At 25.5% G+C, this 18,677-nt stretch overlaps 2 protein-coding genes and 1 non-coding gene across 5 annotated transcripts in view; 2 read left to right on the top strand and 1 right to left on the bottom strand.

Annotated features, from left to right (window-relative positions):
- The window catches only part of LOC126905034 (uncharacterized), an 85,319-nt gene that overhangs the window by 58,564 nt on the left and 8,078 nt on the right, over positions 1–18,677 (bottom strand). The window lies entirely within an intron of this gene.
- Positions 3,412–18,181, top strand: LOC126905497 (uncharacterized). Of its 3 annotated transcripts, none has more exons than XM_050685233.1 (9): positions 3,412–3,644; positions 3,808–3,853; positions 3,925–3,979; positions 4,048–4,086; positions 9,033–9,074; positions 14,162–14,188; positions 14,289–14,330; positions 16,013–16,030; positions 17,178–18,181. In XM_050685233.1, exons 1-9 carry the CDS (start codon positions 3,634–3,636, stop codon positions 17,969–17,971), a joined length of 1,074 nt encoding a protein of 357 aa, XP_050541190.1. In that variant the 5' UTR covers positions 3,412–3,633; the 3' UTR covers positions 17,972–18,181. The 3 variants fall into 3 exon arrangements, with proteins under 3 accessions (XP_050541190.1, XP_050541192.1, XP_050541191.1); XM_050685234.1 differs by having other exon boundaries at positions 3,501–3,523; XM_050685235.1 differs by lacking the exon at positions 16,013–16,030.
- LOC126906444 (U5 spliceosomal RNA) lies at positions 5,912–6,029 on the top strand. The gene has a single exon (XR_007704260.1). It is a non-coding gene; the product is annotated as a U5 spliceosomal RNA (small nuclear RNA).

The raw sequence follows: 18,677 nt of genomic DNA, 5'->3' as shown, positions 1-18,677 counted from the left end.
AGAAACCCCAATATTACCCTACTTATGTCAAATATGGCTATTATATATATATATATATTATTATGTTTTCTTTATTATTTGATCACTTTTTTCTTGGTATATAATAGGTTACCAAGTAATGTTTTAGAAAATTAGTCCGACTCAGTTATTTATTGCAGTCGTTATCAATATGTTTAGTCTCAAAAAAGATGGCGGCTATTTGGCTTCAGTCGTTATTACCACAGAATAAACAGAATGGACACTGATAAAAATTTACATGGTCAATATAGGGAGGTGATTAGAATCAGTCCATCATTTTTATGTAGGTAAATATATGTGACCACTTTTCAACATTAAAATTGTGTATATCTTTTTCAAAATGTAACGTTACAATTTTAATTATTTATGTTTTTTTTTTATATTTTTATATATTTATAATTAAGTTTCCATAAGTGAGTAAATTTTCATTATGGTAAGCTTTAGAATATGTAAAAAAAAAAGATTTATCTAACTGATTTTGAGATTTAACATCACTTATACATATACACAATTATGTTTTTCTAGTGATTTCTTAAGTAGATAGTCACATACATAAATAAGGACATTTATAGCAGGAAAACTTAAATCAACGTAATCAATCTTACCAACTTTAAAGTGTTCAAAATTATAAGAGTTTTCTCAGGTTTAAATGCAATAAGACTATTTAATCAGGAGCAACATCTTAAATTAGTTAAAATTTTAAAAGTCATTCAGACAATTTAAGCTCTAAGACTGTTTGAAAAAATATTCTGGGTTAAAAAACATATTAGGTTTGAAATAAGCATTATAAACCATATAATATTTATTCAATGTATCAATTGATTTGTCTAACAAATCATTTCTGTTGCAATTTTGTAACAATGTTTTATAATAATTGAATAAATTTAAAATTTTTTAAGATACAAATATTATTTTTATTAATTTATAATAATAAAAAAACTAACCGGGGATAATATTTTGGTATTTTAAACATTTTACAATCGTAATTTTTAGTAGCAATTCTTGAGTTAATGCAGTTTTTTACAATGCATACATAAACCATTCTATTAATTATTATACAAAATATGGTGATACGATCACATTTTTATGTCCCCATATCTCTGTCTCCCATAACATCCTTGTACCGTTTAATAGACATATATACAAGGTGATTTTTTTATCATAACCCACTCAATTACTCGCAGAATAATAATAATTTAAACCTTTTTTTGTTTTATTATCTTTAGTTACACATTATTCTTGAATTTTTAACTATGTAATACTTTTTAAGTTCATCCCTTATGCCTTGGAGGGGGGTCAACTTTGTTTTTTTAAATGGTAACACATATTTTTAATTTAATAAAATGTTTGAGTTTTTAATTTAATAGTAAATGGCATTTGAATTTTTAATATAACTTTATTAGCTTATTAGATATAAACATTTAAAGTTTCAAAATTTTGAGTTAATATACATGTATAATACACATGGGATTGTAAATACAGGTAGCTAATTGGATTTTTATGACATTGCTGTCTCAGTCACGGATTGTTTATTATCAATTATGATTATCAATAGATATACTTTCTGTATTGTCAGTTAGTGTATTTATAAACTCATAACAATGTGCCTTACTACAATTGATAATAACAATGCTGTGTACCTGCTAATATCGATGTTATAAAAAACCAATTAGCTACCTGTATTTGTAATCCCTTGTGTATTATACCTGTATATTAATTCAAAAATTTGAAACTTTAAATGATTATATCTAATAAACGAATTAAGTTATATTAAAAATTCAAATGCCATTTACTATTAAATTAAAAACTCAAACATTTTATTAAATTAAAAATATGTGTTAACATTTTAAAAAACAAAGTTGACCCCCTTCCAAGGCATAAGGGATGAACTTAAAAAGTATTACATAGTTAAAAATTCAAGAATAATGNCGACCCTTGGTAGTTCCTCTAAGGGAATATAAATTAAATAGGAAACTTCAGTACCTAAGGTAGATATAGCCTAGCCAGCTATCCCCCGTTGGTCCCTTAGAATACTGTCGACGAGCATTTAGGCTAAACCCCTAAATAGCGACGTAACAATGGGAAATTAATGAAATAAAATGATTAAAAGTAATATTATTATAATATATATTTTCACTCAACCGGTATTAGTTCTTATCATGACAACAAAATGATAATACCAATACCTACAATAAAATGGCTGCTACTTTTTGTTTACATATAGAAGAGTTATCACCAGTCAGATATCTTGTTTATTAACTATATCTGAGGCAACGAGTTCCAAACAACAGCATAAAAATGAAGACATGGGAATATCTGTAAATATTTTAAAAATTTCAAACAATTTTATTGATCTAATTCGTTCTACAAAATCAATAGTTTGCGTTTTAAGATTACTTAAACATTGGGCTTTCAAGTAAAAATGTATCATTGATTTGATTTTACAATACTAATTGCAATAATAACATATTTCGAAAATAATAATATATTGTTCTTATCTATTATTCAGCATGTCGTAAATTTAAAAGCTATCTAATTTTTCATATTTTAGTCAATAAAAATAGATATGTTTGACAGCATAGAAATATAAAAACTACTGATATTAAAAGTGTGAAATAAAGTATAATTTTATTGCTCTTTAAATAACAGAATATTATGGTTATTGTTCAATTAATGTTTTAAGTAACATGTATCGTTAATGTGTATAGGATATTTAGTCAGAATAATTTTAAATGGTTTAAAATTTTATTGCATTGTGAATACGTAAAGAAAAAAATTTATTTCATACATAATTTCTAAAAAAAATTGTTTAAATAATATTAATATTAAAAATAAAATAAAATTATGTTAATCAATTAAGTTGATGAGAACATCTCTTTCATAGCGTAAAAACTTCTATTCCCTACACACAATCTAAGTTTAATTTCGTTGTGCATATTTTATAAATTTGATATTCATAAAAATCTAATAATACAAATTATTCATTTAAATTATAAAACCTGGCATAATATTGATACTTAAATTGATAATGAATAGTAGTAGGAATATATAGGAATTATATTTTATTAACTAATATAGTACAAAGAGTTACTATTTTTCACTTAAAGTTTATATTAACTATAAAATTTGTACTAACAAGACTTAAAAAAATTATATTTTGTCATTTGACATGAAAAATATGCTTTTTCAGTTTTATCAACTTCATTAAACAGGAAAAAAGTAAATCTTAAGTCATTGGAAATTACATTCACTGTATTTCAAATTATTTGTTTAGTGCTCATTGTGTTTAGTTTACCATATATCGCGCAGTTTGTCAGTATATGACCCATTTTTACTTATTTAAAAACAAATAAAACAATATTTAATATTACTTATGATATAAGAGGTGTTAGTTCAACGTGAAAAGAAAAATCACGTTTAAGTCTTTATAAAAAACAGATTTTATTTTATAATATGTATGTTTTTCATTAAAAAATACACTTATACTCAATTCAGCTATGTATGCGTAAGAATAATTCACTAGTTTCATTGCATGTATTTTGAAATGAGGAGTCACAAAATAAATTTTTTTTTTTTTTTACTTCACATAAAGATTATTTTTTAAAGATTTTAAAAATGAGTAAATGGTAAATGAATATAAAGTGATTTATTAAATAAAGAACAAATATTTATTTAGTATTTACTTAAATATAAAAAAAAACTGATTAACTCTTGTTTTTTAAATTGTTAACTAGTTTCAAATTATAGACTTGTATTTTATTTGTATTCATTTAAATCTTTTTTTATCAGTGAAATGTTAAACTTAAAAGTACATTTTACATTAAAAAAATGTTCTGTAAGTAATAAAAATTAACAAAATGATAATTTTTTAATTTATAAAAATTAAAATTAAAATTTATTTTACAGCATGTTTATTATTTTACAATCATCTTAATGATATTTTTTGTAAACTTCAGTAATGGTAATAATTTTTTGCCTAAGATTATTTAATTTTAAATTTAACTAACAATAAATACATTTTTTTAATAGTATCCGGATCACGAGGATTAAATAAACATATGAATAAAGGTAATATAATAGTACAGGAAAAGAGGGAATATCAACGAGTTATCTTGTTTTCTATAAATAAATATCACCTATCCAAATAGAATTATTATTTTTTTTATCAAAACTTAAAAATAACATATGGTACTTATTCGTTGAGTTTAAGATTTAAAATAAATTTGAACAAGAATACTATAAAAAAAAAAAACTACAGTGGGATCGAAGCACAGTGGGAACGTGGCATAGTTGGGTCAAGTATAATGATATCTGTTAATGATTAAAATCACTATCATAAAAAAGGCAAATTTATAGATAGTGTTTAATTTTAAAAAATTGATAGATTATTCCAAAAACTACATGATCTTCTATGTCCTTATTTATGTACTGATTAAAAGTTTTATAATTTGTAATATATGAATATATATATATATATATCTTCTTTATAAAACTTTCCACCTCTCCAATCATGTCCTCGCCTATTGTCACTAGTCTACATATTTCATCTACCTCGTGTTCTCCTTTATCAAACTCGTACTCTATTTACTCTACCTTACTCCTACTTATTCTTAAACCCCTTTTTTTGAGAGTTGATCTCCACACTTCTAGCCTTTGATTAATTTCCTCTCTATTTTCACCTATTAGCACTATATCGTCAGCAAACAACATGCACCACGGCACCTCTCCTTGTATTTCTCTAGTAATTTCATCCATCACTATAAAAAATTAGTAAGGGCTTAAAGCAGAACCTTGGTGCACACCTACTCTTACCCGAAAATCTTCTGATACTCCTCCTAAGCTTTTTACCTTGATACAAGTTCCATTAAACATTTCTTTTATTATATTAATGTACCTTTTCAGGACTCCTTTTCTCATTAATGCTCACTTTAAAACCTCTCTCGGCACTCTATCATACGCTTTCTCCAAATCTATAAATACCATACACAGCTTTTTCTTCTTTTCCTTAAACTTTTCTATTAAATGCCTCACACAAAATACTGGCTCCATTGTTGACTCACCAGGCATAAATCCAAACTGGTTTTTAGATACCGATGTCTCATTTCTTATTTTCTAATCTATTATCTTTTCCCAAATTTCCATACTATGACTCATAAGCTTTATGCCTCAATAATTTCTACACCCCTGTATGTCACCTTTACCTTTAAATATCGGCACCATAATACTATTCCTCCATTCCTTTGAACTTTACCATCTAATAAGATTTTATTTAAAAGTTCCTTCAACCACCATATGCCAACACCGCCTAATATTTTCCATTCTTTTACTGGCACTTTATCTGATCTCACTGCTTTATTCTTTTTCATTGATGCCACAGCCTCCCATATCTCTTTCTCACTAATTAAATCTACCAGTCCCTCATTCCACGAGATATCCTCTAATGTCTCTTTTGGGTACTCCTCATTCAGTAATTTTTCAAAGTACTCTTTCCACTTTTTTGTCACATCATCATCACTTAAGAGTACCTTATTATCAACACTTTTTACACCTTATATAATGATAATCTTTAGATCTTATCACTCTTACATTTGTAAGTCTATACATTTCTTTCTCGTTTTCCTTTGTTCCTAGCCTATCATACCTCTTAAACTTCGCCTTCCTTACTACACACTTGGCTTCTATGTACATGCGTTTATATAGACTATCCAATCTTCTCTCCTTTTGCTCTTCTGTCATACTTCGGATTGCTTTTTCTTAATTTTTATGATTTTTTGAATGTCTTCATCTTACCACCAGATTTCCTTGTTTCCTGGCATTTTACTCCTACTCTCACCAACAATCTCCTTTGCAGTGTTCTTTACACAACTAACAAATATATTCCACACATCATTTCTGTCTCCGTTTTCCTCTCAATACACATAAATCTTTCGCCATTTACTAAAGATTTCCGTGGTGGAGAGCATTCATAAGAGTCTAGAAATTTAATCTTTCAATATACATATATTTATAATTTATAAATATATAATGATAAATGGTTCTACTTAAAAAACTTAGGTGTGTTGAATGAAAGAACTATATAAATATAATTTTTCATCAAAAATAGGTATTGATTCATACATGTTTTAATCAGTTATAGCATTTTAAAGTTAAAAATGTAAAATATAAAATCAAAAATTTCAACACAAAAAAAAAAATTTAAATATTTAAAAAAACATCGTAGTAAAATTAATACCATCTCATCTTCGCATCGAAACTATAAAACTAAATATCAAACATGTTTATTCTATCGTATTTTTCTGTAATTATAATTTAAATAACCAAATACCCAGTAAAGGGGGGTCATGGCACAGTGGTGACTTGGCATAGTTGGGTAAAGTATAATGATATCTGACAGTGATTAAAATCATTATCATAAAAAATGATTCAATGCAAATCTTTAAATAGTGTTTAATTTTAAAAAATTGGTGGATTATTCTAATAGCTACATTATCTGATATTTCCTAATTTTTACCCTGATTAAGGTAAAGTATGTCGAATGAAAAACGGATATAAATATTATTTCTTATAAAAAAATTGTATTGATCCATACACTTTTCAATAAGTTAAAGCATTATAAAGTTAAAAATGTAAAAATAAAGTAGAGAATTTTTACACAAAAATTGCATTTGGTAACTATTTTCACTGTGAAGACAAAATAAAGACCAAACATTTTTTTCTCGTGATAAATCATATTACAATAGCTTTAATTTAAGATATATATAAAAGTGTCAGACTTCCCGGAATATTTTCAAAAGTCAAGTTGAAAAAGTTAATTTTTTGTGAAAAAGTTGTCATTTTGAATCCCTCTATATAGTCAGGTAAAAGGTTAGATTTATAAAAAAAATTTATCAAATGATAGATAAAGACCTCAAGCATCAATAAAAAAAAATTATACTGATTTGTTCATTTTTAAAAAAGTTATGGTAATTTTAAGTAAATAAAATTGAAAAAATTAGCGATTTTTAAATTTGTAATTTTTTTGGAGATTTCCCTCATTTACGAGGAACGAGGGAAATTTTTTCAATTTTTGAGGGTAGTGTATTCGACTAGATACGATTTGTGATCTATTGACGTATCGTTAAAAGAAATCGGTCCAGTGAGAGCTGAGAAAAAGTGGTAACAGACACAAAAAAAAAAACATAAAATAGTAAAAACAATACTTTTTCAGCTTCGCATCAAAGCTAAAAAGTAGAAATGATTTGTCAAATATAAAAAATTAGGTTAAAATAATTGTTAATTATATAAATAATAATATTTCAAGTGAATTTAAAAAGGTTAAATTATAATCAGTACTTTTGAGGTGATTATTTATAAAAGATACTTTGACAATATATTTTAAAAATAGTTATAAATACAAAATCAAAAAATATTTATAATGGGGAAGAATAGAGCAAGATAATCTAGGGATTAAAAAAATAAAATGATAAATATAGTGATGTTGTGAACATTTCATGGAAATATTTTTGTATACTAACCAAACAATGACAAATTTTTCGAAAATAATTTAACGTATTATATTATATTAATATATTTAACATATATTTGTTTTAAATCACACTTGTAACTTTTTTTAATAGAACGATATAATATAGTTTTACAGCGTATAGTTTTAACTAAGGGTGATAAAATTAATTTTTCTTTTATTTTGATAAAATAAATAAAAGTTTTTTTATTAATGCAATGGATAAATAAATCGCGAATAAACAGTGTTTAGGATATTAAGTCATATTCAATTTAGAGGACTATTTTTGAATATTTTATACTTCAGTTTTTTTTTTAATTATTCAGACAAACAATTAATAATTTTATAATACAACCAAAATTTCTAAAGAGAACTGAAGGTGACCTCCTTTTAATTTGGGACTACATATATATTTTTTAGCAGAACTTAGATTAATATATGGTATGTTAACTTGCCCCATTGAAAGATTCATCTTGCCCCAAGCATGAGGCAAGATAAAGAAATGGACTTTTAATTAATTTACTTGCAGAATGAAAGTAATTTAAATATATATATAGAAATTATTTTGTGACATTAAGTTACATATTATTCTTGAATTATTAGCTATGTAACAGTTTTTAAGTTCATCACTTATACCTTGTAAGGGTGTCAACATTGTTTTTTTTAAATACGAACACATATTTTGAATTTAATAAATAAATTTAGAGTTTTTAATTTAATAGTAATTGGAATTTTTAATTGAACTTTATTCGTTTATTAGATATATAATTTTAAAATTTCAAATGTTGAGTTAATATACATGTAATACACAAGGGATTACAAATACAGGTTGCTAATTGGTTTTTTACGACGTCGATGTTCACAGATATGCAGAATTTATTATCAATGGTAGTAAAGCACATTGTTGTGAGTTTATAAGTACACCAACTAAAAATATAGGAAATATATCTATTGATTGTCATAATTAACAACAAACATTCCGTGATTGTGATGGCGACGTCATAAAACACAAATTAGCTACCTGTAATTTTAATCCCTCGTGTATTATATATAAACAAAAACATAAAAAAAATAGTGGAGTATAGTTAAGATAAATAAAGATGATAGTATAGTTATTAATATCACTAACATTAGAAACACTTCAATACAAATCTGTAAATTTTACAATGATTTGTATACTTGTAATTTCTTGTATACTTGTTTTAAAATGTCACTCAAGTGCCTGATAAATGATTTGTTTTTTTGAAAAAAATGCAATTTTTTACTTTGACAGTTGATTTATTTTTATATACAACGGTTTCTTCAAATCTATTTTATAAAAAGGTTTGAAAAAATATTTTTATAGAAATAATGCCACAAAAAGCTTATTGTTTCTTGTTTACTATGTTAAATTTAAAGATTCTATAATCATGTTAGGATTTTGTATTCACGCAATGTAAAATTGTACTGCTTAAGATATTATTTTGATAAAACGTAAGGATAAAGAACTTATTGTTAATGTTTTTTTTCTTAGATAAAAAGCTTATTAGTTGTTTTTTTGGATCATCGGTGAACGGTAAAGTAACAGATATTTGAAAAAAATATTATAAGATTAATTATACTTTGACTATATTAAAAATTTTTAATATTTGATTTATAACATACCTTTTTAGACTATCCATTATTCAATTAATTTTTTAATGAATATAGGTTCATAAGAGTGGTCCCTATATATACTTCGTTATTTTTTTAAAATAAATTTATTCGAAATTTTGTTCTATACAAAAAATATTAATGAACATTGAGTGACCTAGGTTTACCTTTTCACATAACTCAAAGGAATTGAAAATTGACATAAAAACGTAGAAATTTAGTATTTTTTAATTATTTAAAAGAATTTTTTGATCTTTAACATTTATCTCTATAAATATTACAAATACAAAAATATTGCATATAAGAAATTATTTTCAAAAAATTATCTATAAAAAAAGGTCATAACGTAATTTTTCGTTGTACTACAAATTTATCGGTGTAAAAATTGAAAAAATATGAATATTTCAATGTGCTTGGTTCAAAACTATGTTTATCTTAATTCAATCAAGCATTTTCCATTTATATATATTTGTTTTGTCAATGATAAAATTATATCTTGGTTATTTGACATAAAGTACTTTTAATTAATAGCAGTATTTATAGCAAATTTTTTTTATTAAATATATAGCCTTTAAAAATTATAACTATAAGCATTGCATATATTTTAATCAATGGTTAGCCTAACTTATATATAGAATGTATCTAAAAACGTGTAGTGGTTTTTATAAAATTTAATTTAATTAAAAAATGAATTAAATGTCATGAATTATTATCAACTTATATCTCATAAGTAATATGTGTAAGGAAATTACTAGTAATAAATTACCTTCGAACAGACATTGTCTAAGCATTTATTTTGTAATATGCGCCTCTTAATATTTAGTTATGATAGTATGATAGTTTGCAAGTGGGCTTTTTGTTGGCCTGCAACAACAACCTGGTTACCACTTACATGACTAGTTATAGTAGCAAAGATCACCATCACCATTATCAGGAGCCGTCTGGACACTCGCTTCTTAGTGTTGGCTAGAAGAAAAAATAAACACGTGCTCTCCACGCATAAATAAAATTAATATGATTTATAATAATATGAAAATGAAATAGAGCAATTAATAAAATACAGCTCATTACAAAAATATAATTATAAAAAAGAAAACGATACGCGGTCTCCGAAGAGACACATGCAATGATCTGGATGATTCGCCAAAAAGATCTGGCTGTTCACTTTTGGCGGCTCTATTCTGTGATTGAAATTAATAGTGACAAGAAAACAACAAAGATGTGCACTCTAGTACGGTTAATGATAGAAGAAAGATCTTCTTTCATAACACCGATCTAACGGCAATTTCAAATCGATAACGGCCAGTCTTTTTGGGAGGGATTAAAACCGAAAACAATTTGATTTTAATTATATTTGTCTTTTGTCGCCTTATCTAGCGGTCAGCGACAAAAATAATGAATTGCTGACACCACTGTGTCAGAATGATATTCATTCGTGCAATCTCTCGCGTGATAAGAAAATTAAATAAGTATACATAACAAAATTTATAAACGGTCCACATTAAAGTTTGTGACGTTACAAGTTCTATTCTAATTCATTATTTTGGGATAGGAAAAGAACACTTATGTTTGACTATTGTAATATTATAAAAAAAAGTAAAACTTGATGAAAAATTTGGCGTTGATTAGTAAAAAAAATAAACTTAGAAAGAGTGAAACTCAAACGAACAATGAAATTGATTTTGAAAATTATCTTTGAAGGATAAGCCTAATATCGCGTTGGTTATATGGCAGGATGATAAAAAGTTATCCGGTATTGAAGATAAGAGAGTTGAACTCAAGTAACGACCAGTCCTTAAAAAAAAAAAAATCCTGGTAAGTTAAAATACATCGAAATATAAATATGTAATTTAAAAATTAAATTATATAAAATAATTCATATTAAATGTTATATATTTTGTAAAATGTTCTAATACACTATTCTTAAATATAGGTCCATTTCGTAACATTGATTTTGTTTGGACTGAAATACCAGACTACTATTCTAATGATAAAAATTATGTAAATGATAGCTCAAATGAACTACTTCCAAAAAAAAAGAAAAAGTGACATTAAAGACTTAATGACGAACTGATTAGCATCAGCCTTAGATGAGTGTAAGGTCAGTGACAAAGATGCAATACATTTGTAATAATTATAGCCTTCGCTGAATAGTTTAATAATCATTTAAATGATTATTTGATTAATAATAGTTCGATAAAAAAGAGCCACGAATATTTTCTAATTCAATTAGCCACTGATATTAGAAAAACGTGTACTTTTTAAATTTTCCTTATGTAGTACTTCATTGAGATTTAAAAATATTTCCTATTTTAACTGGTATAAAAATGTTAACAGGTTCCAATCATTTTTACAGCTCCGAATACTGAATAACTTCTTGGAATACCTGAACTTATATCAGAAAAAAATAGTGAGATTACATCTGCTGTTTATGACACTCTAAATGATTGGGAGCTTTTAGAAAAAGTTCAAGCATTTGATACAACGGCATGTAATAGTGGTCGTTTAAACAGTTTTACTGTATTCTTGGAACAAAAGTTATATAAATCAATTTTATTTTTTGCATGTATACAAACATTATATGTTTGAGATAATTTTACAAGCTATATTTTCGTACTCTAAATTAACATCTACGTCTGATTTAGGTATCAATATTTTTAGAAAAATTTAAAAATGGTTTGAATAAAATTGATAAAACTTTTTGTATATTTTCTAGTAATATTGAGCTTAAAGATACATTAAATACACATATTTTAACGTTCTTTGCAAGAACTTTAAATAAAAATCTACCAAGAGATGAGATACTACAGAGAATTTTAGAAGTTGGTAATTATATTTTTAGGGGGAATACCACTTATTTAATTTTTGAAAACCAGGCGCGTATCATTTGGCTATTTATGTGTAAAGCAATTGATTGCCTCAAAGAGTTAATGTCCCAAAAACAATATTATCTCATTCCATTTAAATTAAAATCATTAAAAATAATATATTGTTTTGCTGTACAATGCTGTATAAAATATTGGTTTATGACACTAAATGCTATTGATCCATAAAGTGACATTTAATTTTTAAAAGTACTTGATGAATATAGATCTGAGGATGTACAAGTAGCTGAATTCACTATAGATTTTTAAACCATTTATGGTACCTTGGAGAGGAAACATGTTATCTATTGTTTAAATTCATTTAAATATAAAGAAACGAATGGGGAACCAAATCGTGCACTTCATAAATATCGAAAAAGATGTAGAATTTGAAGGAGATCTTAAAAAAATTAATTTTAAAAACCATCGACTTTACAGATTTTATAAATAAAGATCTCACTTTTAATTTAATATCGCCGAATTCAAAATAATTTTTCCAAAGTTTTCAAATCAATTCTACATTTATAAATGGAAAACCAGAATGTTGGAAACAAATAAATATTAATGTTCATAACAAAACAATAAATTATCAATAGAAAAAATATTTATAAAGGCTTGGCAGTAGTTTACGACGCAGCACAATGAGGAGTAAAGCTAATGAAGGAATTTAATATGAAATTTACTAAATATGAAAATCAAAAACAATACACATTGCACGTAATTATATGTAATTCAATTATTACTATACTCTCTATTATTGTTCATTAAATAATCATTTATTTATTATATAGGTCATTCGGGAGTACAGAAAAAAATATCAAGGATTCTCTAAAGCCAATTTAGTAAAAAAAAAATTCACTGCAATATATTTTAGTTTAATATAAAACTTTAATAAAATACATTGAAATATTTTTTTTCTATTTTACATCGAAATTGTAGTACTACGAAAAATTACGTCATGACCTTTATTTTTTTATAGATATTTTTTTGAAAACAATTTCTTAGATGTAATATTTTTGTATTTGTCATATTTAGTGTAAGGTTAGAGATAACCTTAAAAATCAAAATATTCTATTAATTAATTAAAAAAACTAAATTTGGATGAATGGAGTGACTAGAGAAGATAGGATATGGAACGAGCATATAAAAGGGAGTATAAATGTAGCGTCAATCGTGGATAAGATGAGAGAAAATATACTTAGATGGTTTGGCCATGTTATGAGAAAAGAAGAACCGGAAGCTGGAAGAACAGTTATAGAAATGAATGTTGAAGGAAGAAGTGGTAGAGGAAGACTAAAAAAAAGATGGAGAGATGTTATTGAATGCGATATGAGGACATCTGATGTGAGCGTAGAGGATGTGGAAGATTTTGTCAAGTGGAAGTTTAGGATAAGGATTGCCGACTTCAAGTAGTTTGGATTAAAGCGAGGAAGAAGAAGAATAAGTAAATTCATTTACGAATAATAAAATAAAACAAATCTAACCAAATTTTCCTTTATTTTAGTGCGTGAATATTTAAAAAAGAGAATAGAGTATTATAGAGAACGGCTTGTGTTCAATGTTATATATTAAATAGACTATTCTTAAAAATCAATTTTTCAATGACTCAATCATACAGAGGTTTTACAACATTATTTTTAATTTGAATTAAATTAAATATGGATCGATTATATAAATTATTGTGTTTTGAATATTATGAATCTTTACAGAGTTGACTTATGAATCCTGGCATCAATGATACTTTATTTTTGATTTTAATAAAATGTCCATAAAATAATAAGGATGATTTAGAAAATACCCCTAGGTCACTAGCTTATAAAATTAAAAATGATCCAACTAAGAAAAAAACTAGCCGAGAACAACTTTTCACTCATTAATTAGGGAGTTACTACCATTTTAAATATAGACTTAAGGTTAAGCGCGGGTATATTGGAAAATAACCACAAAATAAAAGTTATTATAAAAAAATTTAATATTTTTTCCTAGTATGAATAATTTTTTCAAAGAAGGATGATATTGATCAACATACATCATTCAGGCCTTCCTCCGAAAAATATTCCTAATTTAGCGATTATTTTTCATTATTATTAAATTTTATGCTTCTAAGTGATACTTACGAATAATATTTTGTTTGACATATTAATAGAAGATGAAGAATGTTCAAAAAAAAATGGTAAAAAACTATCTTTAATAAATTGAAAAATATGGTATAATTAAAAATTATAATTTTAGTTCAAAATAATTATTTTATTTTTGTTATTTCAATTTTTAAGAAAAATTTTCAAGATCTAACCAATTTCTCTCTAAGACAGCAGGTAAAGACACTAGTTATTATGTATTCATTAATTATCCTTTGTAGTAATTAGATGAGGAAGTATTGAATTACGTCGATTTTAGTATAATATAAGCTTTTCAATAGTAGTAAGCAATTTTTGAACTCTTAAGCAATATAATAATTCCATATAAAAGGGAAATGCAGGGTAAGCAAATTAATAATGGTGGGAAAAAGAATATAAAAGGGAAACATGAAAAGTATAGGGGGACGATACTGGGCGAGACGAGACTGGACGTTTTGTCGAAGAAACGTCTAGTTACGGGTTAGGTCGTTGATGTAAGAATAACTTTATACTTTTGTAAGATTTAATTAATTTTTGTGTTAAATTATTATATTATATTTGACTTTGTGTTTAATACATTTCGTAAATAAAATAACTATTTAAAAATCTGGGCTAAGCGCAAATATTTTATATTCACGGTGTTCTCGAAATTTGTGTGTGTGTGTGCGGCTAGAGTCTAGGTTGGACTGCTAGTCCTTTAGTCAATCTTAATAATTAGTGTACGAGCTGGCTAGTGTTTGGGCTTAACCGTCCTTTAGTGGGTATAGTAAAAAGGTAGTTGTGCTGGTGGCTGACAAGGAGCCACCCTTCAGTCTGCTACTTTTGAGCTAGACTGTGCTGACGGGTCTAAACTCTACCCCTTTAGTAGTCCACTAATTAGAGAGATTGGGGCTGATCAGTTTATCCAACAGGAGGACTCGAGAAGAGCTCGAACGACGAACTCGTCGTCAATATATATATATATAAAACATTAATAAACTTTTGTGTCTACGTTGGGGCACTACCGACGTACGACACCTTAATAAATCACTACATAAATATATTTTCAAAAAAAATTTTTTGGGGAGGGGTTTAAAATTGTAATTGTATCTCAGATAGAAAGTGTAAAAATTTTTCTTATTTATCCTTCTCTTTGAAATTAATAATGATTCTTCAATTTTATGTAGTTTATAGGGTAATTTATCTAGTTATTGAACAATATAGGATTTATAGAATTTTAAAACTATATGATAAATCCATTATGACATATTAACTTCTAATATTTTTAATATTAAATCTACTTAAAAATTGTAATACTTTAGCGATATAAAATAATAAACAAACTTATTCGATTAATTTTTTTTTAAAAATCAAGAAAGCCAAGTAACTGAAATAAAATTTTGTTTGTTCATATCATATTTTGATGTTAATATTAGTTTTTTTATTTTTGCCATTTAAATCGTGCAATTTGTTTAAATATTTAGTTATACCAATGGTGTTCACTTATTGGTAAGTGTTGGGTAACACAACCAATTATTTTAGGACAAAATTAAAGTCATTAAAATTGAGTTTTAATTAAATTTCTCTAAAAAATTGAATGCGATATGAGGACGGCAGATGTGATTGTAGACAATGTAGGAGATCGTGCACGTAGAAGTTTTAATTACTGTCAGATATCATCTATACGTATCCCAACTATGCCATGTCCCCACTGTACCGCAACATCACTGTGCTACCGTTACTTTTGTACTTTAAGTCATTGTTCCGTGGGAAGGGTGTAACCTTGAGACTTTCCCAAAATACATCTTTAACATTAATAAAGAAAAAACTTAAGCAAATTTTAAATGTATAATACTATACTTTTAATCTTATATCACTCAATGTAAAACAATTTTTTTCAGATGAAAAAAAATCACCAGGTTAGAACATTTATTAAACTAATCTATTTTTATTTAAACTAATAAAATTATACTTAAATACTATACTATAGTATAGTATCAATTATATTTTTATATATCTTCTATCTTATATTAATTGTATCATCTTATTTTTCCAATACTTTTTAAACCTTAAATTCAACAAAAGTTCACATCAATTGATTTTTAATAATTGATTATTATTTAAACGACTATTATTATTAAGAAAAACTGAAGCTACAGTTCCTCCTGTAAAACTTTAAATTTCAATAAATTTAAAAAAAAGTTTAGTACATACTTATGTTTTCACCAGACCTTGTTAAATATCTAACACATAAAAACAGTTGTTATTTTGTAGAAACATCAGTTGTTTCAAAAAATAATACAGAAAATATCCTAATTCATTAACTGATTCATGATTCTATTATTTCACTTTGAGTTCTATTACTAAAATGTTTATTTTTTGAGTCGTTCTCTAAAAATTTTTTATTTAATCGAAATATTTAGTTTTTTACTTAAATATTGCACGGACATTTTCTTCATTTTAATTTGCTTAACATGAATGGATTACTTACTAAAATAGGAGTTAACTACAAAAGCATTATTCAGTTTTTATATAATAGCTAAGACATTCTTGAAAAATTTAATTTTTCTAATACTTTGTATTAAAAAATAAAAAATTTCAATAGAGTATTGTACATAATATTATCAAAACATATTGGTCCATAATCTTTGTAATCTCTTAAAGCTATTTTCTGATGACAACGTAATATAGCATATTCTACTGTAGACATTAAACATTTTCAGTTTTTTTTTATGTCTTCTAGTATTTGTCTTCTGTATTTTTTAAATTTAAGAAATGAAATAAGGATGATCCATCCTACTCACCTTTTCTCCACTGTTAGACTACCATTGGTCAAGTTATATTAATTATAACAAAATGACTTCTTTCCTATGTATACTATTTAATGGATAAAAATTTTTATTTAACTATAAATAGGTGTAAGACATTAATCATATTGCACACTTTATTATTTATTACTCAAAAATCTTTACTTAAATCAAGATTTTAAAATTAAATTAAACATTTTAGATATTAAATTAAATAAATTAACATTTTTTTAACTAAATAATATTTATTTAATGTCAGACGAACTTGGTTGGGTTAAACCATACTATCCAGACAATGAATCATTAATATCTCAAGAATGGATACAATCAAATGTTATGGATGATATTATTAATTATTTGATTATATCTAACGAAAAAGAAAATTCTGTCGATTACATTCCATCAGGCATATATTCATTTTTTTTGATTAAAGACTATTCAATTTTAAAAAATATTTCTTCATTATCTGATATTCTAAAAAAAGATATGATAATAATAAGCATAAATACAGATCCCTTGAATGGCTGTCATTGGATTTTAGGAATTATTCACATTAAACAGAAAAAGATAATTATTTTAGATTCATTTCTTATTATGAAATCCGACTTAACAATACATTTTAGTACTTTATTAAGAATGTTGTTTTTATTTTACACTATCTCAAGCTATTGCAATGGAACAGATTTTATGTTAAATATTAATGAATGGGAATTAGTTAAAGCTTCTAACGCATTACAACAAAAAAATAATTACGATTGCGGATTATTTGTTTGCTTACATGCATTAAGTTTCTTAACTGATCAAAATTTCGAACATATTTCTACTGAATTCGATAGACATTGGTTGTTGGAACAATTTAATAATTACACTGACTTAAAAAAAAATAAAAGTTCAACTACGACTGATTTAAATGAAAAAAATAATTTAACCGATGAAGAAATAACATTAATTGAAAAAAGATACCTGGAAGAAATTAAAGTAATGAACAATGAATTCTCTTTTAAAATATATGCACTTCATGTTGCCAATCTAAAAGAAAATATAAATTTATGATTATTATACCTATGTAGACCATTTGAAGAATAATTTGTGTTTGCAATAGAATTATAATTATCATTATTAACAGCACAAACATTAAACTCCATTTTTATGCTATCATTGATCTTAAACTGAAATATCTTGAAGTTTAGGTGCATTTATCATTAAGTCGCATTATCTTTGAGAAATTATTTTTAATAATACTAATTTTATAAATGATTTAAAGAAAATATAGTTTAACTAATGGTCAATTTTAAAATGTCATTATTAACAATAAAATATCTGTTGATTTTATTAATGTATTAAATAAATGTTAATTCACGATACTTAGATCGCATTGATATTTCTAGTTCACTATTATAACCATTTCGGTCATAATAGTGACGTAACATATCTGTTTCTTCAGTACTTAGATCAAGCTTGAACGTTGTCATATAAAAACAATGTTCGAGTTGGATATCACTAGGAAAAGTATGAATTAAATAACGTAGTCCTACAGCTAACGGGTGAAACTTATAAAAATCTGGTAAGACACTTATGTCCCGTAAGAGTTCTTCATCAGGAATTTGTCCTCGTCGAAGGTAGTAATATCTTGCGCATAGATTTGCATCNTAATATCTTGCGCATATATTTGCATCAGAAATTGTATTATTTATGATGCCATCACGTAATTGGTTAATTTCTATAGGGCTGAATTCTCGCATAGATAAATTAGAATTTT

This window comes from Daktulosphaira vitifoliae, unplaced genomic scaffold (genome assembly GCF_025091365.1).
Source record: "Daktulosphaira vitifoliae isolate Bord-2020 unplaced genomic scaffold, ASM2509136v1 Scaffold_4, whole genome shotgun sequence".
In the NCBI taxonomy this organism is placed as follows: Eukaryota; Metazoa; Arthropoda; class Insecta; order Hemiptera; family Phylloxeridae; genus Daktulosphaira; species Daktulosphaira vitifoliae.
This window is presented reverse-complemented; position numbering and strand designations above follow the sequence as displayed.

Coding starts and splice junctions, on each gene's coding strand:
- LOC126905497 (XM_050685233.1), top strand. Junction 4,087..9,032: donor AAATAAACATATGAATAAAG/GTAATATAATAG, acceptor TTTTTTTCTTAG/ATAAAAAGCTTATTAGTTGT. Junction 9,075..14,161: donor TTTTGGATCATCGGTGAACG/GTAAAGTAACAG, acceptor ACATATTAATAG/AAGATGAAGAATGTTCAAAA.